This window comes from Pelophylax lessonae, assembly GCF_965119305.1.
Source record: "Pelophylax lessonae genome assembly, chromosome: 11".
Classification (NCBI taxonomy): domain Eukaryota; kingdom Metazoa; phylum Chordata; class Amphibia; order Anura; family Ranidae; genus Pelophylax; species Pelophylax lessonae.
Window position 1 is genome coordinate 106093275 of NC_138778.1, and position 18838 is coordinate 106112112.

The 18838-nt window shown below is 49.4% G+C and overlaps 1 protein-coding gene across 1 annotated transcript in view; it reads right to left on the minus strand.

Moving 5' to 3' along the window:
- Nucleotides 1–4849, minus strand: part of LOC309567401 (uncharacterized protein) — a gene marked incomplete at both ends in the record, with an annotated part of 190669 nt that extends 185820 nt beyond the window's left edge. Inside the window, one exon of the mRNA XM_082272802.1 lies at nt 4251–4849. Coding sequence (XP_082128928.1) covers nt 4251–4849 — 599 coding nt within the window. The remainder of the gene's footprint in view (nt 1–4250) is intronic.
- Between the last annotated feature and the right edge of the window lie 13989 nt (nt 4850–18838).

Genomic DNA, 18838 nt, shown 5'->3' on the forward strand with positions numbered 1-18838 from the left:
CGAAGTTTTGGCAAGCTCTATGTCAGATACTACGAATAGAGCGAAAACTTACCTCTCCTTACCACCCTCAGACCAACGGACAGACAGAGAGAGTTAACCAGTGCATTGAGCAATATCTACGTTGCTATACTTCATATCTACAGGACGATTGGGTGGACCTCCTCCCGCTGGCGGAATTCGCCTATAACAATACGACCCACAGCACTACTAAACAAAGTCCATTCTACTTAAACTATGGGTTTTATCCCACACTTCTTCCACCACGTATCTTGCCATCAAGTAATCCAGTGGCTTCTGATTATCTTACCCAAATAAAGGATTCCCTGGGTTTGCTCAACACCACCATCTCACATGCTCATAGTCAACAAAAGAGGTACTATGACCTTCGTAGGAAACCCTCTCCCCAATATGCCATTGGGGATCTTGTCTGGCTTTCTACAAAAAATCTGAGATTAAAGATCCCTAGTAAAAAACTTGGACCGTTATTCCTGGGACCTTTCCCAATAGAGAAGCTTATTGGAAAAGCTGCAGTACAACTCACATTACCAACAGACCTCAAGATACATCCCATCTTCCATGTGTCGCTACTAAAGCCCCATGTTCCTAACCAAGGAATAAGGCCTACCATCTCACCTCCACCTCCTGTACAAGTTGAAGGCGGAGAAGAATTTGAGATAAAGGAAATTCTGGATTCTCGTATCCATAGAAGAAGACTCCAATATCTAGTACGATGGAAGAACTATGGGCCCCAAGACGACACCTGGCTGGATATATCCGATATACATGCCCCTAGACTGATTCGCCATTTCCAATCAAAATACCCGGAAAAAACAGTTCTAGAGGCCTTCCGGAGCCGGCCTTAAGGGGGGGGGGTACTGTAATGTTCTGGTACCTATGGTACCCTTATTTCCATTTCTCTCCTCACATTGCGTCCCATCTTGCTATCCAAATGGAACGCATACACCTTTAAGGGCAATGACATCATCGCCGAGCGCCGCTATGAGCGGTTATTTCAATCGCCGGTTTGCTCTCACTCATTGCTCGATCAAACCGCATGTTCACCTTACCTTGTCTTGTGCTGCCGGAGCTTCTAGCTATACCCTTTGCCTGAACTGAACCGGAACCTCGCTGCCGATCCCGTATCTCGCTACCGGATCACTCCTTACTACTGGACCTTGCTACTACTAACTATCTAGTGATAAGTACCCCACAGGGGATTCCTTCCTAACCTATACTTTCACTATCATCTACTGCATATTACAAAGACTATTACTATCTAATCTATTCCTATCATCTGCATAAGATTGTTAGCTCTTGGGACTACCATCATCTATCATTGCACTAGGTTACTCTATCTTGTATACATTCTGCTGTCCCCTACCATCTGTACTATACATGATTGCTAGAACCTATCTGCATACTACCATCACCTACCACTCTCCTGAATACTATTACTGAGTGCTCACCATACTATCGCCTGTCTCTCACCTCTATACTATCATATATTCTATCACTCCAGGAACATCATATTGAGTGTATGTATATTGCATAACAGGCTGTGCACGGTGATGAAGTCCTGAGAGTTGGATATGTTGTTCAACAGAATCTCTACACGACTACTGAGTGTAACAATTCTGCAGCTGCAAATCCATTCATTAACAAAAAACGCATGAGTGTTACAGGTTGGAAAGTTCTTCTCTCAGCCTGCTAGGCTGCTCTTATGTCTAAATCACCCTGTGTCTTACAGGGACACAGGGTGCCCAAGAAGCCCAGTCTGGCCTGCCCAAACCAGACTTTCACAGGCTGATCGGCTATGAGAGCTCCATGCGCCTTGCCAAGACAAACTTACAAACTATGTGGCATTTTGTCAAGGAAGCTGCCATGAAGGATTGACTCTTTGGGACTTGTTACCCGACTAACTCAGGCACTGACCGATTGTAGGTCTGGTACCTGGTTTGTCTACTTTGGGGGGGAAGATATGTGACAGTACTCACCGTCACTGGAAGTTGAAGACAGAGGATTAATGGTTTGAATTGCTTCAGATGGGACGGTCATATTTGCCAGCCATATCTCCATATAGGAGTATAAAGATTTATTCCCATTTGCCATGAAATCTGTTCTTCCTAAATGCTGTGTATATTACATATCTTTCAATGTCAGACAGGTTTTCCTTTTGTTGTGTATTGGGAGGGAATGTGGATTGCCCTTTCGCATTGTTAAGTGTTAATGACCTCCCATTGTTCTGTCTGTCTGCCTTAAGAGAAACTTATAGGTATGTGGATTGGATGCTAAGGGGGAGGGGGGATTGTCCCACATTGTATATTTTTGTGTATACTGTATGAGAGTGTAAAACTCTGTTCCTATTGGATTGTGAATATCACGTCCAGTCTTCAACAAGGTCCACCTGGGTGGTAACCTTGTGGGTGAAAACTGTATATAAGTCTGTTCAATAAAGAAGAAGGAAATTAGTTATTCACCCTCAATCTAGAGTCTTGTCTCTTATTGGGGGAATCTGCAGTAAGGGATTGCTATGGTCCTCCATACTCCCTTAGAGAATCACTAAGTTCTTGTAAGAGCTTGTGTAAGAGCTTGTTCGTGCTGCACTCTCTGGGGAAAGGAGGTTCACCCACAGGAACCTGGAGCCTTGTCGTAGGTCCAGGGTGGGTAGGAGATTGTGAGACCCTAACCAAGCTGCGGCTGTTCGTGGGGTCTGAAGTAGTTACGGTGTCTGGTGGAGTGCTTGGAGCCCCTCGGGAAGCACTAGGAGCATCTGTCAATGGAGGTACCCAGTCAGGGGTGCCCTGTTCCGTTACATGTACCATTTGCTGATTTGCTGTATTGTCTGATTCACAAAATGAGAACCATTATCACTGTAAATGATGGAAGGGATCCCAAACCTGGGAACTATTCCCTTTATGATTACCTTGGCCACTAACTGCCCATCAGGGAGTGTCAGGGGAAATCTTTCCACCCATTTCGTGTATAAATCAACTAATATTAGGCAAAATTTCTTATTTTTGCATTTGTTCAGTTCAATAAAATCCATACAAATCGTGCGAAAGGGGTAAGGAGGCTTATGGAACCGACCTCGTAGAGGTCTAAATGCTCCCTGCACATGATACCTATTGCAGGTTGAACATGTCAAACAAAAATGTTTTGAGTAATTAGTGAAACCATACGTTGTGAACACTTTGTTAACCATCTGTACCATCCCCCCTTTTGAGACATGGCTTTGCCCATGGCTCAATAAGGCTGCATATCTAAACAAGGAGGAAGGCAAGATAGGTTTGCCTTCAGTACTTGTGTAGATACCTTTCGCCTGTGTCGCTCCTTTTGATAACCATTTTTGTTTTTCGCTTTCAGGTGCTGTTCTCTGCATTTCTGTCAGCCAGGTCTCATCTATTGTTTTCTGTATTTCTACTGGTTTAGCAAGATAGGAGTTTGTTTCCTGTTTACCTCCAGCTGCCTCTTTCGCTGCCTTGTCTGCTAAGGCATTCCCTTGTGTGATAGGATCTGTCCCTTTCTTATGGGCTGCACACTTACATATAGCTACTTGAGCTGGCTTCTGTACACTGTCTAGTAAGGCTAAGATGAGGTCCCTATGTTGGATAGGTTTGCCTGTTGATGTGACCATGCCCCTATTTTTCCATTGTTGTGCGAATACATGTATAGTGGAGAAAGCATACTGACTATCTGTATATATGTTCACCTTTTTCCCTTTACCCAGGTCACATGCCCTGGTTAACGCTATGATATCTGCTTGTTGAGCTGAATAGAAACTGGGTAATTTACCTGTTTCAACAATCTGGTTATGTGTTACCACGACATAGCCCGTTTGGTTTGTTCCTATATCATTCTTTTTGCTGGATCCATCAACAAAATATGTAACATCAGCATTATCAAGTGGTACATCTGTGAGATCTTTTCTTGGAAGTATTCTTTCATCAATTTGAGCTATACAATCGTGTGGCTCTCCTTCAACAGGTGTAGGCATAAGTGTGGAAGGGTTCAGTGTAGTACATCTTTCAATGGTAATATGGGGTTGCCCTAAAAGAGTGGTCATGCATGACAGATGCCTTGCTGGAGACAAGTAGGAAATTTTGTCCTGCAGCAAAACTACTGAAATGGCATGTGGAACCCTCAAGACGAGGGGGTGAAAGAGAACTATCGTGGCTGAAGACTTAATGGCCATCAGGGCTGCTACAACAGCTTGGACACAGTGGGGTAAACTATGTGCCACTGGATCCAACCTGGTAGAGTAAAATGCAATTGGTTTGTGCTTGTCACCATATTCCTGAGTGAAGACAGAGGTCATATACCCATCCTTACAATCTACTGTTTGATAGAAAGTCTTTTTGTAGTTGGGAAATCCAAGAGCCGCTGACCCCACAATCAATTGTTTAATCTTAGTAAAGGCTTTCTCTGCCCCTGAAGTCCATTGTATTTTGTCTCTAGCTGACATTGTAGTGCTATGAATCAGTTCAGCTAAGGGAGCTATTTCTGTTGCATAGTTTGCTATCCAAGACCTGCAAAAATTAGCCATCCCAAGAAAAGACATCATTTCCTTCTTAGTGCGTGGTCTAGGAACCTGAAGTATAGCCGTCTTACGGCCGTCATCCAGATGCCTACCTTCCTGTGATATAGTATATCCTAAGTACTTCACCTGTGTCTTCCAAAGCTGCAACTTATATTTACTGACCTTGTGTCCCTGCTCAGCAAGAAAGGACAACAGGGCCAGCGTATCTCTTTGGCAGCTTAATTCTGTAGGAGATGCCACCAATATGTCATCCACGTACAGAAGTATTTGGCTGTCACAGGGAGGTGTAAACCTGGACAAGTTGTTGGACATTTCTTGTGAGAAAATTGTGGGACTTTCACAATACCCTTGCGGTAATCGCGTATGTGTATACTTTTTTTGCTTATAAGTAAATGCAAACCAGAACTATCTTTATGCAAAGATATTGAAAAGAATGCGTTACCTATATCAATAACAGAGAATACTCTGTTCTCAGGCTGAAGATCGTTCAGGAGGACATGGGGGTCAGGCACAACTGGGGCCCGTGGCACCACAGCCTTATTTACTGCCTGTAGGTCCTGAACAAGCCTCCACCCTCCCTGCGGTTTTCTAAACAGGGAACAATGGTGTATTACAGGGCGAATCTGGACATTCTATGATTATACCTCTATTCAACAATTCTTTAATTACAGGATCCACCCCAGCTTCTGCATCTTTTCTTAAGGGGTATTGTTTTTGATAGGGTCTCATAGTACTTTTAGGGGTGATTTGTACTTCAGTTGCCGTTTTGATCAGTCCAACATCAGTCTTTCCTTTTGACCAAAGATAGTCGGGGATGTCTTTCAATGCATCCTCTTCCTCCTGGGTCAAGAGGAATAGTCATTCCTTGTCGTAGTACCCTCCTGAAAGGTGCACTCCTGGAGTACATTGTGTGACCCAATTAAGGTTGAAAGACTGGATTCCCTTTATTTTCTGTTGTTCAGGTGTCATATGTACCCAGTCGGTCAAAAGTTCCCCCAACTCATACCAATCTTATGAGACATTCCAAGTAATTGATACATGGGGTACAATTCTTCCCCTATGTAACTTGAATATCTCATCAGCAAGGAGACAGGTGGCCACGCTGTTTCCCTCCTGATCCCAGTATAACGTTTTCAACGTAATTCTGACCCCTGAAAATTTACCCAATTTTCTTTCATAATCAACATCAGTTCCTATGGAATGTTTAAAATACATAGTGCAGTGTAAATTATGTTGAACCTCATAGCTTTTCCCTTTAACCTTTTCTTCTGCTATTTTGAGAAGGGGTTGCTGCATGCTTCCTGGACCTGTGGAACTTAAGTCCAAGCTGTACCAGTAATAAGGTTCACTGTCAGTCTTCATCACATACTGTATGTTCCACAGGCTCGGTGGGCTCTCAAACCCCCCTCTGCTGGTATAACTGAAATGTCTAGTGCATGCAGCAAGTCCCTGCCCAATAGGTTAATCGGACACTTTTCAGATATCACAGTTTTACATTCTGTTTTTCTTTTTGTTTGTGGGTCCTCTACAAGAAGTTTTTCAGACACATCTTCTTCACATATTACACCACTCCCTGATTTTACAAAAAATGTTCCTTTTCTTTTGATCCCTTCAGGTAAATACTGAGGGTGAATCAAAGTTTTACATGCCCCCGTGTCACACAAAAAGGTAATTTATTTTCCTTGTACAGTGTTATTACTGGTTTTATCTCATTTTGTAAATACATTTCCACATTGCATATGTCCAACATGTCAAGTTCTCCTGAATCTATTACATTCTTGATACATTCTATTTCATTCTTCCTTTTCCACTAGTCATGCTTTCTCCTCTCTCTCTTCATCTCTCCTTGACTTACACTCTCTTGCCATGTGGCCCTTTTTACCACACAAAAAACATTCCCCTATTTCCTTCCTACCCTCGTAATCCTTGATACGAGGTCTCCGTTGGGGCCTTCTTACCTTCCCGGTACCTTTTTCAATGACATATGCATCAGTATCTTCCTCTACAATTAAAACTTTTCCTTTCTTGTTTTATTTTTTAATTGAAAATGACGCTCAGCGTGGCGTGCATATTCAATGAACTCATGGAGCCTGCAAGTTCTGTGGGTTATCATGTGCTTGGTCACGAAACCAGAAACAATTTATTTTTTATAATTGCAGTTGCCTGCCAGTGAGTGTCAGGTCCACAGACTGTACTGTGCCCACTGCAGTGCCCACCACTCATATATATATACGGTGGCACAGCACCTTGCAAATTAAAAGATAATTTATTTTTTATAATTGCAGTTGCCTGCCAGTGAGTGTCAGGTCCACAGACTGTACTGTGCCCACTGCAGTGCCCACCACTCATATACGGTGGCACAGCACCTTGCAAATTAAAAAATAATTTATTTTTTATAATTGCAGTTGACTGCCAGTGAGTGTCAGGTCCAGACTGTACTATACCCACTGCCCAACACTCATATAGGGTGGCACAGCACCTTCCATGCATAGTACCACTAATCTAAAAAAAATGACAGGCAGAGGCAGGCCACGTACCCTGAACTCAAAAAATTCTGAGGGCATAGTTGACTGGCTTACACAGGACACCCAATCTTCTACAGCTTCCACTCTGAACCTTGATGCACCATCCTCCTCCAGCTCAGCTTCGGGCACCTCTCAATTTACCACTCGCCCACCCGCCGGCACCACCGACACTAGCACCACAGCCGCTTCACTTGATCTGTCAGAGGAGTTATTTACACATCAGTTGGAAGAAATGAGTGATGCGCAACCATTAGTGCCAGAGGATGTAGATAACGGGGATATGTCTCAGTCAGGCAGCATTATACACATGGACGTACATTGTGATGATGATGATGTTGTACCTGCTGCTGCTGCCTTTGCTGAGTTGTCAAGTGAAGCGGCTGATGACGACGATGTGTCTGTGGATGTCACCTGGGTGCCTGCTCGAAGAGAAGAAGAGGGGGAAAGTTCAGATGGGGAGACAGAGAGGAGGAGGAGACAAGTTGGAAGCAGGGGGAGGTCATCGCAAGGAGCTAGTGGCACAGTCAGACAGCATGTATTGGCACCCGGGGTCAGCCAGGCAGCACGCCAATCAATGCAAGCTGTTGCCACCACCAGAATGCCGTCATTGCAAAGCTCAGCAGTGTGGCATTTTTTTTGTGTGTCTGCCTCTGATAACAGCGATGCCATTTGCAACCTGTGCCAAAAGAAACTGAGTCGTGGGAAGTCCAACACCCACCTAGGTACAACTGCTTTGCGAAGGCACATGATCTCACATCACAAACGCTTATGGGATCAACACATGAGTACAAGCAGCACACAAACTCAAAGCCACCATCCTCCTCCTGGTCCAGCATCTTCAGCCACATCAACCACTGCTGTCCTCCTTGCCCCCTATCAACAACCCGCCACTCCGCCTCTCACCTTCAGCAGTTCCTGCTCATCTGCCCACAGTAAGGTGTCTGTCAAGGAAATGTTTGAGCGTAATGCCCCATACACACGTGCAGATTATCTGCAGACTTTTGTCTGCAGACTTACCAAAACCATATAATATGAGGTCAAACCTAAACACTTTCAATTTGTATGCAATCCGGCAGGCCCTTGCACTACATAGAAAAGGTAAGTCTGCAGACAAAAGTCTGCAGATAATCTGCACGTGTGTATGGGGCATAAGAAGCCAATGTCACAGAGTCACCCCCTTGCACCCCAGGGCACCCCCTTGCCCTGCGTCTGACAGCTGGCTTGTCGGAACTTTTAGCCCGCCAGCTTTTACCATACAAGCTGGTGGAGTCTGAGGCCTTCAAAAAATTTGTAGCTATTGGGACACCGCAGTGGAAGGTACCCGGCCAAAATTTTTTTTCACAAAAGGCAATCCCCGACCTGTATTGTGGAAAAGGAAGTCATGTCATGTCTGGCACACAGTGTTGGGGAAAGGGTCCATCTGACCACTGATACCTGGTCTGCAAAGCACGGTCAGGGCAGGTATATCACTTACACTGCGCATTGGGTAAACCTGCTGGCGGCTGCCAAGCATGGAATGCGTGGCTCTGCAGAGGAGTTGGTGACACCGCCACGACTTGCAGGCAGGCCTGCTGCCACCTCCTCTACTCCTCCTACTCCATCCTCTTTGCTAACCTCCTCAGCTGAGTCCTCTTCTGCTGTTGCATCTTGCTCCTCACCAACTGCACCCCCCCAGCTCCCCAGGGGCTACTCCACATGCCAGATATGACAGTGTCACGCCATCTTGGGGTTGACTTGCCTGAAAGCAAAGAGTCACACCGGACCAGCACTACTGTCCGCCCTGAACGCACAGGTGGATCAGTGGCTGACCCCGCACCAACTGGAGATCGGCAAAGTGGTGTGTGACAACGGAAGCAATTTGTTGGCGGCATTGAATTTGGGCAAGTTGACACATGTGCCGTGCATGGCACGTGTGTTGAATCTGATTGTACAACACTTTGTGCATAAGTACCCAGGCTTACAGGAAGGTGTGTGGCCATTTCAGGCGTTCCTACACGGCCATGGCGCACTTTTCAGATATTCAGCGGCGAAACAACATGCCAGTGAGGTGCTTTATTTGCGACAGCCCGACACGTTGGAATTCAACACTTCAAATGTTCGACCGCCTGCTCCAACAAGAAAAAGCCATCAACGAGTATTTGTATGACTAGGGTGCTAGGACAGCCTCGGCGGAGCTGGGTATTTTTTTGCCACGTTACTGGACGCTCCTGCGCAATGCCTGAGGCTCATGCGTCCTTTTGAAGAGGTGAAAAACCTAGTCAGTCGCACCGAAGGCACCATCAGCGACATCATCCCATATGTTTTCTTCCTGGAGCGTGCCCTACGAAGAGTGCTGGATCAGGCCGTAGATGAGCGTGAAGAGGAAGAGTTGTGGTTCCCATTAGAGTTGAGCGGACACCTGGATGTCCGTGTTCGGCGGGTTCGGCCGAACTTGAAAAAAAAGTCCGGGTCCGTGTCCCGGACTCTTTCCGAACTTTACCCGGACACCGAACCCCATTGAAGTCAATGGGGACCCGAACTTTCAGGCACTAAAATGGCTCTAAAACACCAATGGAAAGGGCTAGAGTGCTGCAAATGGCGGCAAAACGTAGTTAAGAGCATGGCAAATGCTCTGCTAACAAATGTGGATAGGGAAATAACTTAAAATAACAAAAAAAAAACAGAAAAATAAAACCATTTTCTTCATCTGTGAAGGACGAGGCCCATATGGAGTAGGAGGGAGGTTGAGGTGGTGGTGGATGTGGCGGTGTAGGTGGAAGCGGCGGTGGAGGAGGACGAGGTAGTCAACACTGCTTTTTTTCAGTCATTTTAAATGAGGGTACACCCCAAAAGAGTGAGAAAGATCAAAAATATAACAATGGCTGGGTAAGGTTGGTATCCATCTCTATTCTGCACAAGGTACGGAAAAGTCCTGTGGGATCCATGCCTGGTTCATTTTAATGAACGTGAGCTTGTCCACATTGTCTCTGGACAGGCGGCTGCGCTTGTCTGTGGTAACACCCCCAGCCGTGCTAAATACACGTTCAGATAATACACTGGCTGCAGGGCACGCCAGCACCTCCAAGGCGTAAAGGGCAAGCTCAGGCCATGTGCCCAATTTGGAGACCCAGAAGTTGAAGGGGACAGACCCGTCATTCATGACATGTAGGCGTGTGCACACATACTGCTCCACCATGTTGGTGAAATGCTGCCTCCTGCTAAGACGTTCCATATGAGCTGCTGGTGCTGCTGTTTGTTGTGGCGTGCTGACAAAGCTTTTCCACATTTCGACCATGCTAACCCTGCCTTCTGAGGTGCTGGCGGTGCCCTGGTTGCGTTGGCGACCTCTTCCTCCTCCTCCTCCGCCTTGGCCTTGTGCTTCCACTGTGGCCCCGCTGTCAGGTGGGAATGCCAGCAGCATCGCATCTACCAGCTTGCGCTTGTACTCGCGCATCTTGCGATCGCGCTCCAGTGAGTGAATTAAGGACGGTACGTTGTTCTTGTAACTGGGATCCAGCAGCGTGGCCACCCAGTAATCAGCACAAGTTAGAATATGGGCAACTCGGCGGTCATTGTGGAGACACTGCAGCATGTAATCGCTCATGTGTGTCAGGCTGCCCAGAGGCAACAAAAGGCTGTCCTCTGTGGGAGGTGTATCGTCTGTGTCCTCTGTATCCCCCCAGCCACGCACCAGTGATGACCATGAGCTGGCCTGGGTGCCACCCTGCTGTGAACATGGTTCCATCTTCTCCTCCATCTCCTCCTCCTCATCCTCCAGAACTGTGCCCCTGCTGGACAATTGTGTCCCTGGCGTTTGTGGGTGCAGGAACCCACCCTCGGAGCCACTTGCGAATGACTGCCCTGAAAGCCTTGAAAATGTTACCTCTTCATCCTCCTCCTCCTCATCCTGTGCCACATCCTCTTCCATCATCGCCCGAATCGTTTTTTGAAGGAGGCCTAGAAGTGGGATAGTTAAGCTGACAACGGCGTCATCGGCACTGGCCATGTTGGTGGAGTACTCAAAACAGCACAACAAGGCACACAGGTCTCGTATGGAGGCCCAGTTATTGGTGGTGAAGTGGTGCTGTTCCGCAGAGCGACTCACACGTGCGTGCTGCAGCTGAAACTCCACTATGGCCTGCTGCTGCTCGCACAGTCTTTCCAGCATGTGCAAGGTGGAGTTCCACCTTGTGGGCACGTCACATATGAGGCGGTGAGCGGGAAGGCCGAAGTTACGCTGCAGCGCTGACAGGCGAGCAGCAGCAGGGTGAGAACGCCGAAAGTGCGCACAGACGGCCCGCACTTTCTGCAGCAGCTCTGACATATCTGGGTAGTTTTTAAGGAACCTCTGCACCACCAAATTCAGCACATGCGCCAGGCAAGGGATTTGCGTCAAACCGGCTAGGCCCAGAGCTGCTATGAGAATTCGCCCGTTATCGCACACCACCAGGCCGGGCTTGAGGCTCGCTGGCAGCAACCACTCATTTGTCTGCTGTTCCATGCTCCTCCACAACTCCTGCGCGGTGTGTGGTTTTTTCCCCCAAACAGGCAAGTTTTAAAACTGCCTGCTGTCGTTTACCCCTGGCTGTGCTGAAGTTGGTGGTGAAGGTGTTACACTGACCGGATGAGGAGGCGGTAGAGGATGAGGAAGCGGAGTAGGAGGAGTTAGGAACAGGAGGCAAACTGAAGCGCCCTGCAATCCTCGGTGGTGGAAGGACATGCGCCAAATTGCTATCCGCCTCAGGCCCATCCGCCACTGCATTTACCCAGTGTGCCGTTAGGGAGATATAACGCCCCTGACCGTGCTTACTGGTCCGCGTATCGGTAGTTAGGTGGACCTTGGCACAGATAGCGTTGCGCAGTGCACACCTGATTTTTCCCCCACTTGGTTGTGCAGGGAAGGGATGGCTTGCCTGAAAAAGTAGTGGCGGCTTGGCACGACGTACTGTGGGACAGCCACCGACATAAGGCTTTTAAAACTGTGCGTCTCCACCAGACAGAATGACAGCATTTCAAAGGCCAAGAATTTTGAAATGCTGGCATTCAGGGCCAGGGATCGCGGGTGGGTAGGGGGGTACTTCCTCTTCCTCTGAAGTGTTTGGGAGATGGAAAGCTGAACGCTTCCACGGGACATTGTGGAGATGGTTGGTGACCCAGGTGGTGGTGTTGCTGACAGATCATCTGTTTGCGAGGTGGCAGGTGCCGGTATCACTACAGAGGTGGATGAAGAGGCCGAGACTGCAGCAGAAGAGGAAGCAGGAAGAGCCAGAGACCTTTCTTGGTTTTGAAGGTGTCTACTCCACTGCAGCTCGTGCTTTGCACTTAGATGCCTGATCATGCAGGTTGTGCTCAGGTTGAGAAGGTTTATGCCTCGCTTCAGGCTCTGATTGCACAGGGTGCAAACCACTCGTGTCCTGTCATCAGCACATTTTCTGAAGAACTTCCACGCTAGAGAACTCCTTTGAGCTGGCTTTGGTGCGCTCATTCCCTTGCTGCTTTGGGCAGTAGCAGGCGTAGTGTCTAGGGAACGGCCGCTCCGCTTCTGCACCCTGCTCCTTCTTCTGCTGTGCTGGTGGCTCATTGCGACCACCGCCTCTTCCTCCAAACTACTCAGGTCACCTGCATGACCTTCATTCCATGTGGGGTCAAGGACCTCATCGTCCTCCACATCATCTTCCACTCAGTCTTCACCCCTGCCCTCCTTGTCGGTCTCCACAATTCTGAGTGCCGCAGCAGTTGGCACCTGCGTTTCGTCATCATCGGAGACGAGCTGCGATGGTCCTTCCATGTACTCATCTTGAGAAATAAGTGGTTGGGCATCGCTGCACTCAATCTCTTCCATTTCTGGGGCAGGGCTAGGTGGATGGCCCTGGGAAACCCTGCTGACAGAGTCATCAAAAAGAAGAAGAGACTGCTGCATGACTTGGGGCTCAGACTGCTTGCCTGATTTGCAAGGGGGTGAGGTGAAAGACGGTTGGACATCGGCTGCAGGTGCCAACTCTGACCTTTCTGCAGGAGACTGGGTGGGAGACAATGTGAAGGAACTGGAGGCACTATCAGCAGCAAACCAATCTACTATCGCCTCTACTTGTTCTGACCTCATCACTTCTAGAGGCGCATGATGCCCTACCAAATACTGCTGCAGGTTCTGTCGCCTACTCACACTTGAGGAAGGTGTTTCACTTGTGCGTGTAGCTGGCACAGATCGACCATGTCCTCTCCTTGCAACAGGAGCTCTACCAGCAGCACCACGACCCAGGCCACGGCCCCTATTTGACGGTCTCCTCATATTTCTGTAATTTATGATCTTGCCCTAGAAAGGTGTTTATTGAATAGCGGAACAAAACAACAACAGTATCGCACGGGTGTATCTCACAGTCAAATATGCGAACCATGCCGCAATTTAATTTATTTTACCCCAAAAGGGTGTTTATTAAATAGCGGAAAAGAAAAACAGTATACAAATACAACAGGTGTATCTCACAGTCAAATATGCAAAGTATGCCGCAATTTAATGTTTTTCATCCCAAAAGGGTGTATATTGAATAGCGGAATAGAAAAAAAGTGTATCTCACACGTACAAACACAGACTAGGCCCCGATTACAATTTTTTGTACCCTAAAGGGAGGATGAGGAAGAGAAGTAGGAGGAGTTCGGAACAGGAGGCAAACTGAAGCGCCCTGCAATCCTCGGCGGTGGAAGGAGATGCGCCAAACAAATTTAAAAGGAGTATCTCACACGTACCAATACAGACTATGCCGTAATTTAATTTTTTACACTCCAAAAGGGTGTATATTGAATAGCGGAATAGAAAAAATTTTATAAAACGGTGTTTCTCTTACGTCCTCCGACAGTCGCCGCCTCTTCATATTCGTCACATATGGGGTATTAGACTTTGCTCCGAAGGAGTAGCTAGGCAACAGAATATGTTAACATTAAAGCTTTTAACATATCCCACCCTCAAGGGGTGGTCCCCTCAGTCAATACCCTCCTACTTCCTGCAACCATATCTCAGTTTCAATGTCTAGCTTGTCAGGAGTGGCTGGCTCTCTCTGTGCTGGGGCTTTGTGCCCCAGACTCTTTCTTCTTTTTTGATTTTTTGTTTGAGTTTTCTCTCTACCTTTACTTAGCTGTTCTTTTTGTCAGCATTAGTTAGTTCTTCGGATGAAGAGGATCATGCGGGCTGGGTCTCGGGCTGATCCCCCTGGTCGCAGGTCGTGGGTCAGTGGCTTCCCAGCCTGCCATCGAGCGTTCAGCCAGGTAACGCTCCTGGCACAGTGAACGACCCATCCCTGTTCGGTGCAGGGATGATTGGTGAGGTGGCTACCTCACTGGACGCTGTGCGGTTTCTTAACCCCCATTCTGTGCGTCTTGTATGCGACTCTCCCTGCCTCATGTGCAGCGGCTTGTTCGCCTGTGCGGGTCCCCCACGCCATTGTGAGGTAAGTGTATCTATGTGGGGACCTGTCTGTCTGGGGGGGTGTCAGTCTGGGACTGTGTAACCTGCCTCTGTTCACACTGTTTGTCTCCCTATCACTCGGCTGCATGCTGTGGGCTGCAAGGGGGGGGGAGCTGTGTCACACTGTGTGTGTCAGCCTTGTCAGTGTGAGACGCTGTGTGCTGTGGGGCATGTTTTGTGGCATGTTTGGGCACTATACAGCGATCGCTGCGGCGATCTAACATGTTTTTATATACATGGATGACATGTATGCATTACTGTACTGTGGAGCAGCGGTTTCGGCGCCAAACGGCGCCATTTTGCCTACACTCGCTCCGGCCGCATGTTCTACATGCATGGCGGCCATTTTCTTGTAGCCTCCCATAGGCTTTAATAGAGCGCCCTGGCCGCATCACTTCCTCTTCTCCAGGATACACCGATCGAGGCAGCAGCAGCGGCGAGGGTCTCCTCAGGTTATATCCTTCTTATCCATTGCCTGTGTCAGTTTTATTGTTCCTGTGGGGGTCTCATTGTGCTTGTGTGTGGTGCGGTGGGCTGCGCTCGCCGCGCTTGTTAAAGGGGCAGTTAACCCTTTATTATCCGGCATTTGTAATTGGGGCAATGGATTCTCAGGAGGGCAAATTTCCTACCGCCTTGGTGGAAAGCCAGGGGACCGCTGTTTCCCCCCCAGGGGGGGATTTAGCCACTATTGTGGCTGGCCTTGCTGCTCAGGTGCAGATGCTGGTGGCTGCTCAATCTACTAAAAGACCCAGAGTTTCTCTTTCCTCTGATTCTGAGGGTGAAGGTGATGGGGCTGTTATGGCGGGGGCCTCCTTATCGGGGTCCCACTCCTCCCTGGATCTAGTGGGGTCCGAGGTGGAGGCTGAAGTTGAAGGGGTTGATAATTCTCCCCCTGGCTCGCCTGAAGAGCTTGCAATCATGGATGAATTGATTGCTTCCATAAAACAAACGCTGCGTTTGCAGGATGAAGTGTGTCCCCCCGCTGCCTTGGCGGCTTATGGGACGCAGAGGAAACGCAGGACGCCGCAGGTTTTTCCCTGCAATGATGATTTTCAGCTCGCTGTTAAGGAACAATGGCGCAATCTACGCAAACCTTTTGCTGTACCAAGTAGGTTCAAGCTGCGTTATCCTTTCTCGCCTTCCACTGATGAAAGGTGGTGTGTGCCGCCCCCAGTGGATCACGCAATTGCGGTTTTAAACAAATCCACTGCGATTCCTGCAGAGGATTCCCCTGTGTTCCGTGATGCCACGGATAGGAGATTGGAGTCTCTTGCCCGTCATACTTATTCTGTTACGGGTTCTATGCTTAAGGCTCTGTTTGCCTCTCTCATGGCGGCCCAGGCTGTCGCAAGTTGGACGCAGATGCTTAGGCGCGTCCTAGTGGCCGATTCGGCCTCGCCGGCAACCCTGGATATGGTGGATCAAATCCACCAGGGTGTCATGTATCTGTGTGATGCGGACTTGGACCTAGTCCCGTTGGCTGCACGTGTGCACAGCGTGGCGGTGTTGTCTCGCCGCCTGGTTTGGTTGAAATGTTGGTCGGTGGACCAATCTTCACGTAAGACCTTAGCCAATCTGCCTTATGATGGGTCTCGCCTTTTTGGGGAGTCCTTGGATGTGTTGATTAAGGGGATCACCGGAGGTAAGAGCACTCTCTTGCCCCATTTCCCCAAGGCTAAGGGGGCTTCTGGGAAGAGGCATGCTATTTTCGGCCCCCTCAGGGGTCCTTTCGTGCCTTTCGGTCGCACTACAAGGGCAAACCGTTCAAAGGTCAAGGCTCTCAGAAGAAGCCCTGGTCTGGAAAACAGAAGTCCGGTCAATCCGGATCCGCAGCCCATAACAGTGCGGCCTGAAGGGGCGCCCTCACCCAGTTTTGGGGTGGGGGGACGCTTGCTCGGTTTTCTTCAGCCCTGGTTGGCCCGCGTGCGGGACAGATGGGTTCAGGAGATCGTTCGATCTGGTTACAAGATCGAGTTTCTCTCTCGGCCGGAGAGCAGATTTTTTTCCTCAAATCTTCAACTGTCTCCAGAGCGTTTACGGGACCTGCACCTGGCGGTGAGGGACCTGAGGGCTCAGGGAGTGGTGGTTCCGGTGCCTCATCGGGACAGATTTCGGGGGTTTTATTCCAATCTGTTCACCGTGCCCAGAAAGGAGGGCAAGGTTCATCCAATTCTGGACTTGAAGGCTCTGAACCGCTCTGTGCGGGTTCGCAAGTTCCGCATGGAATCCCTGCGGTCGGTGGTGGCTGCCCTGGTTCCGGGGGAATTCATGGCCTCCATCGATTTGAAGGATGCGTATCTTCACATCCCCATTTTCGAGGGTCACCAGAGGTACCTTCGATTCGCCATTGCGGAGGATCACTACCAGTTCGTGGCGTTGCCTTTTGGTCTCGCCTCGGCTCCGTGGGTCTTCACCAAGGTGCTTGCACCGGTTCTGGCATTATTGAGGGCCCAGGGCATTTCTGTCCTGGGGTATCTGGACGACATTCTGGTTCGGTCTGCGACCAGCCAGGGTCTGGAGAAGGACCTGTCTGTCACGATGCAAACTCTGCAGGAGTTTGGTTGGACGATAAATTTTCCCAAGTCGACACTGAGTCCGTCGGTTCGTCTTCCCTACCTGGGAATGATTCTGGACTCGGTGCAGGCGAAGGTCTTCCTGCCGGAAGACAAACTCAGAACTCTTCAGGAGGAAGTCAGGTCCCTCAGGGACGTTCCGCACTCGTCTCTGCGGACGTGCATGAGATGTCTGGGATTGATGGTCTCGGCCTTCGAGGCGATTCCCTTCGCCCAGTTTCACACGCGGGGTCTCCAAGCGGAGATCCTGTCCATGTGGGACGGGCGACCTCAATCTCTGGATCTTCAAATCTCGTTGAGTCATCGCACCAGAAGAGACCTTCTGTGGTGGCTCCAGTCCCCGATGGTGTCCAGGGGCAAGTCGTTTTGTCCTATCTCGTGGACGGTAATCACTACGGATGCCAGCCTGTCGGGCTGGGGTGGTGTTCTGGGCGTTCTGTCCACCCAGGGTACTTGGTCGGAGGGGGAGTCCTCCCTTCCGATTAACATTCTGGAATTGCGTGCGATAAATCTCTGTCTTCATCGCTGGACGGACCGGCTGCAGGGCTGCCCGGTTCGGGTGCAGACGGACAATGCCACGGCGGTGGCCTACACCAACCACCAAGGGGGCACCAGGAGTGCCCGAGCGGCTCGAGAAGTGGCCGACATTCTGTCTTGGGCCGAGACTCATGTCCCGGCGATAACGGCGGTTCACATTCCAGGGGTGGAGAACTGGCAGGCGGACTATCTGAGTCGCCAGACCCTGGATCAGGGGGAATGGTCTCTCCACCCGGCTGTCTTCCAGATGTTGTGCGCGAAGTGGGGTCTTCCAGATGTGGACCTGTTCGCGTCTCGTCTCAACAAGGTGAGAAGGTTCGTGGCAAGGACGCGCGACCCTCGGGCAGATGCGTCGGACGCGTTAGTGGCCCCGTGGCATCAGTACAAGCTGATGTACGCGTTTCCACCGATTCAGTTGCTGCCCAGGTTCCTTCGCAGGTTAAACTCGGAACGCAGCACGGTGATTCTTGTGGCTCCGGACTGGCCTCGCCGGTCCTGGTACGCAGACCTCGTGAATCTGGCGGTCGACGCCCCGTGGCGTCTGCCTCTTCGAGACGATCTCCTGTCTCAAGGGCCGATATACCATCCTGCTTTACAGTCGCTGGCTTTGACGGCCTGGCTGTTGAGACCGAGGTCCTGAAGGAGAAGGGTCTCTCCCCAGAGTTTGTTCATACCTTGATCAACGCGAGGAAGTCTTCCTCGGGGAAGGTTTATTACCGTACTTGGAAGGCCTATTTTGCCTGGTGTGAGTCCAGGGGGTTTTCACCCCGCACGTACTCGGTTTCCCGAGTGCTGTCCTTCCTTCAAACAGGTGTCGATCAGCGTTTGGCGCTGGCTACGATAAAGGGTCAGGTGTCTGCGCTGGCCGTTCTGTTTCAACGTCCCGTGGCTTCCAACTCCTTGGTTGGCACTTTTGTTCAGGGAGTGCGGCATCTGGTTCCTCCTAGGAGGGATCCTCTGCCCCCTTGGGACTTGAATCTCGTTCTATCTGTGTTACAACGTGCTCCTTTTGAACAGATCAGGGAGATCTCGTTGTCTATGTTGTCCAAAAAGGTCGCCGTTTTGGTTGCGATCACTTCGGCTCGCAGAGTGTCGGAGCTGGCAGCTTTGTCCTGCAAGTATCCGTATCTGGTTGTTCATTTGGATAAGGTGGTCTTGTGACCTAATCCTTCTTTCTCTAGCGCTAATTGACAGACGTAGTCCTCGGTGATACACCACCTTCGGGTTA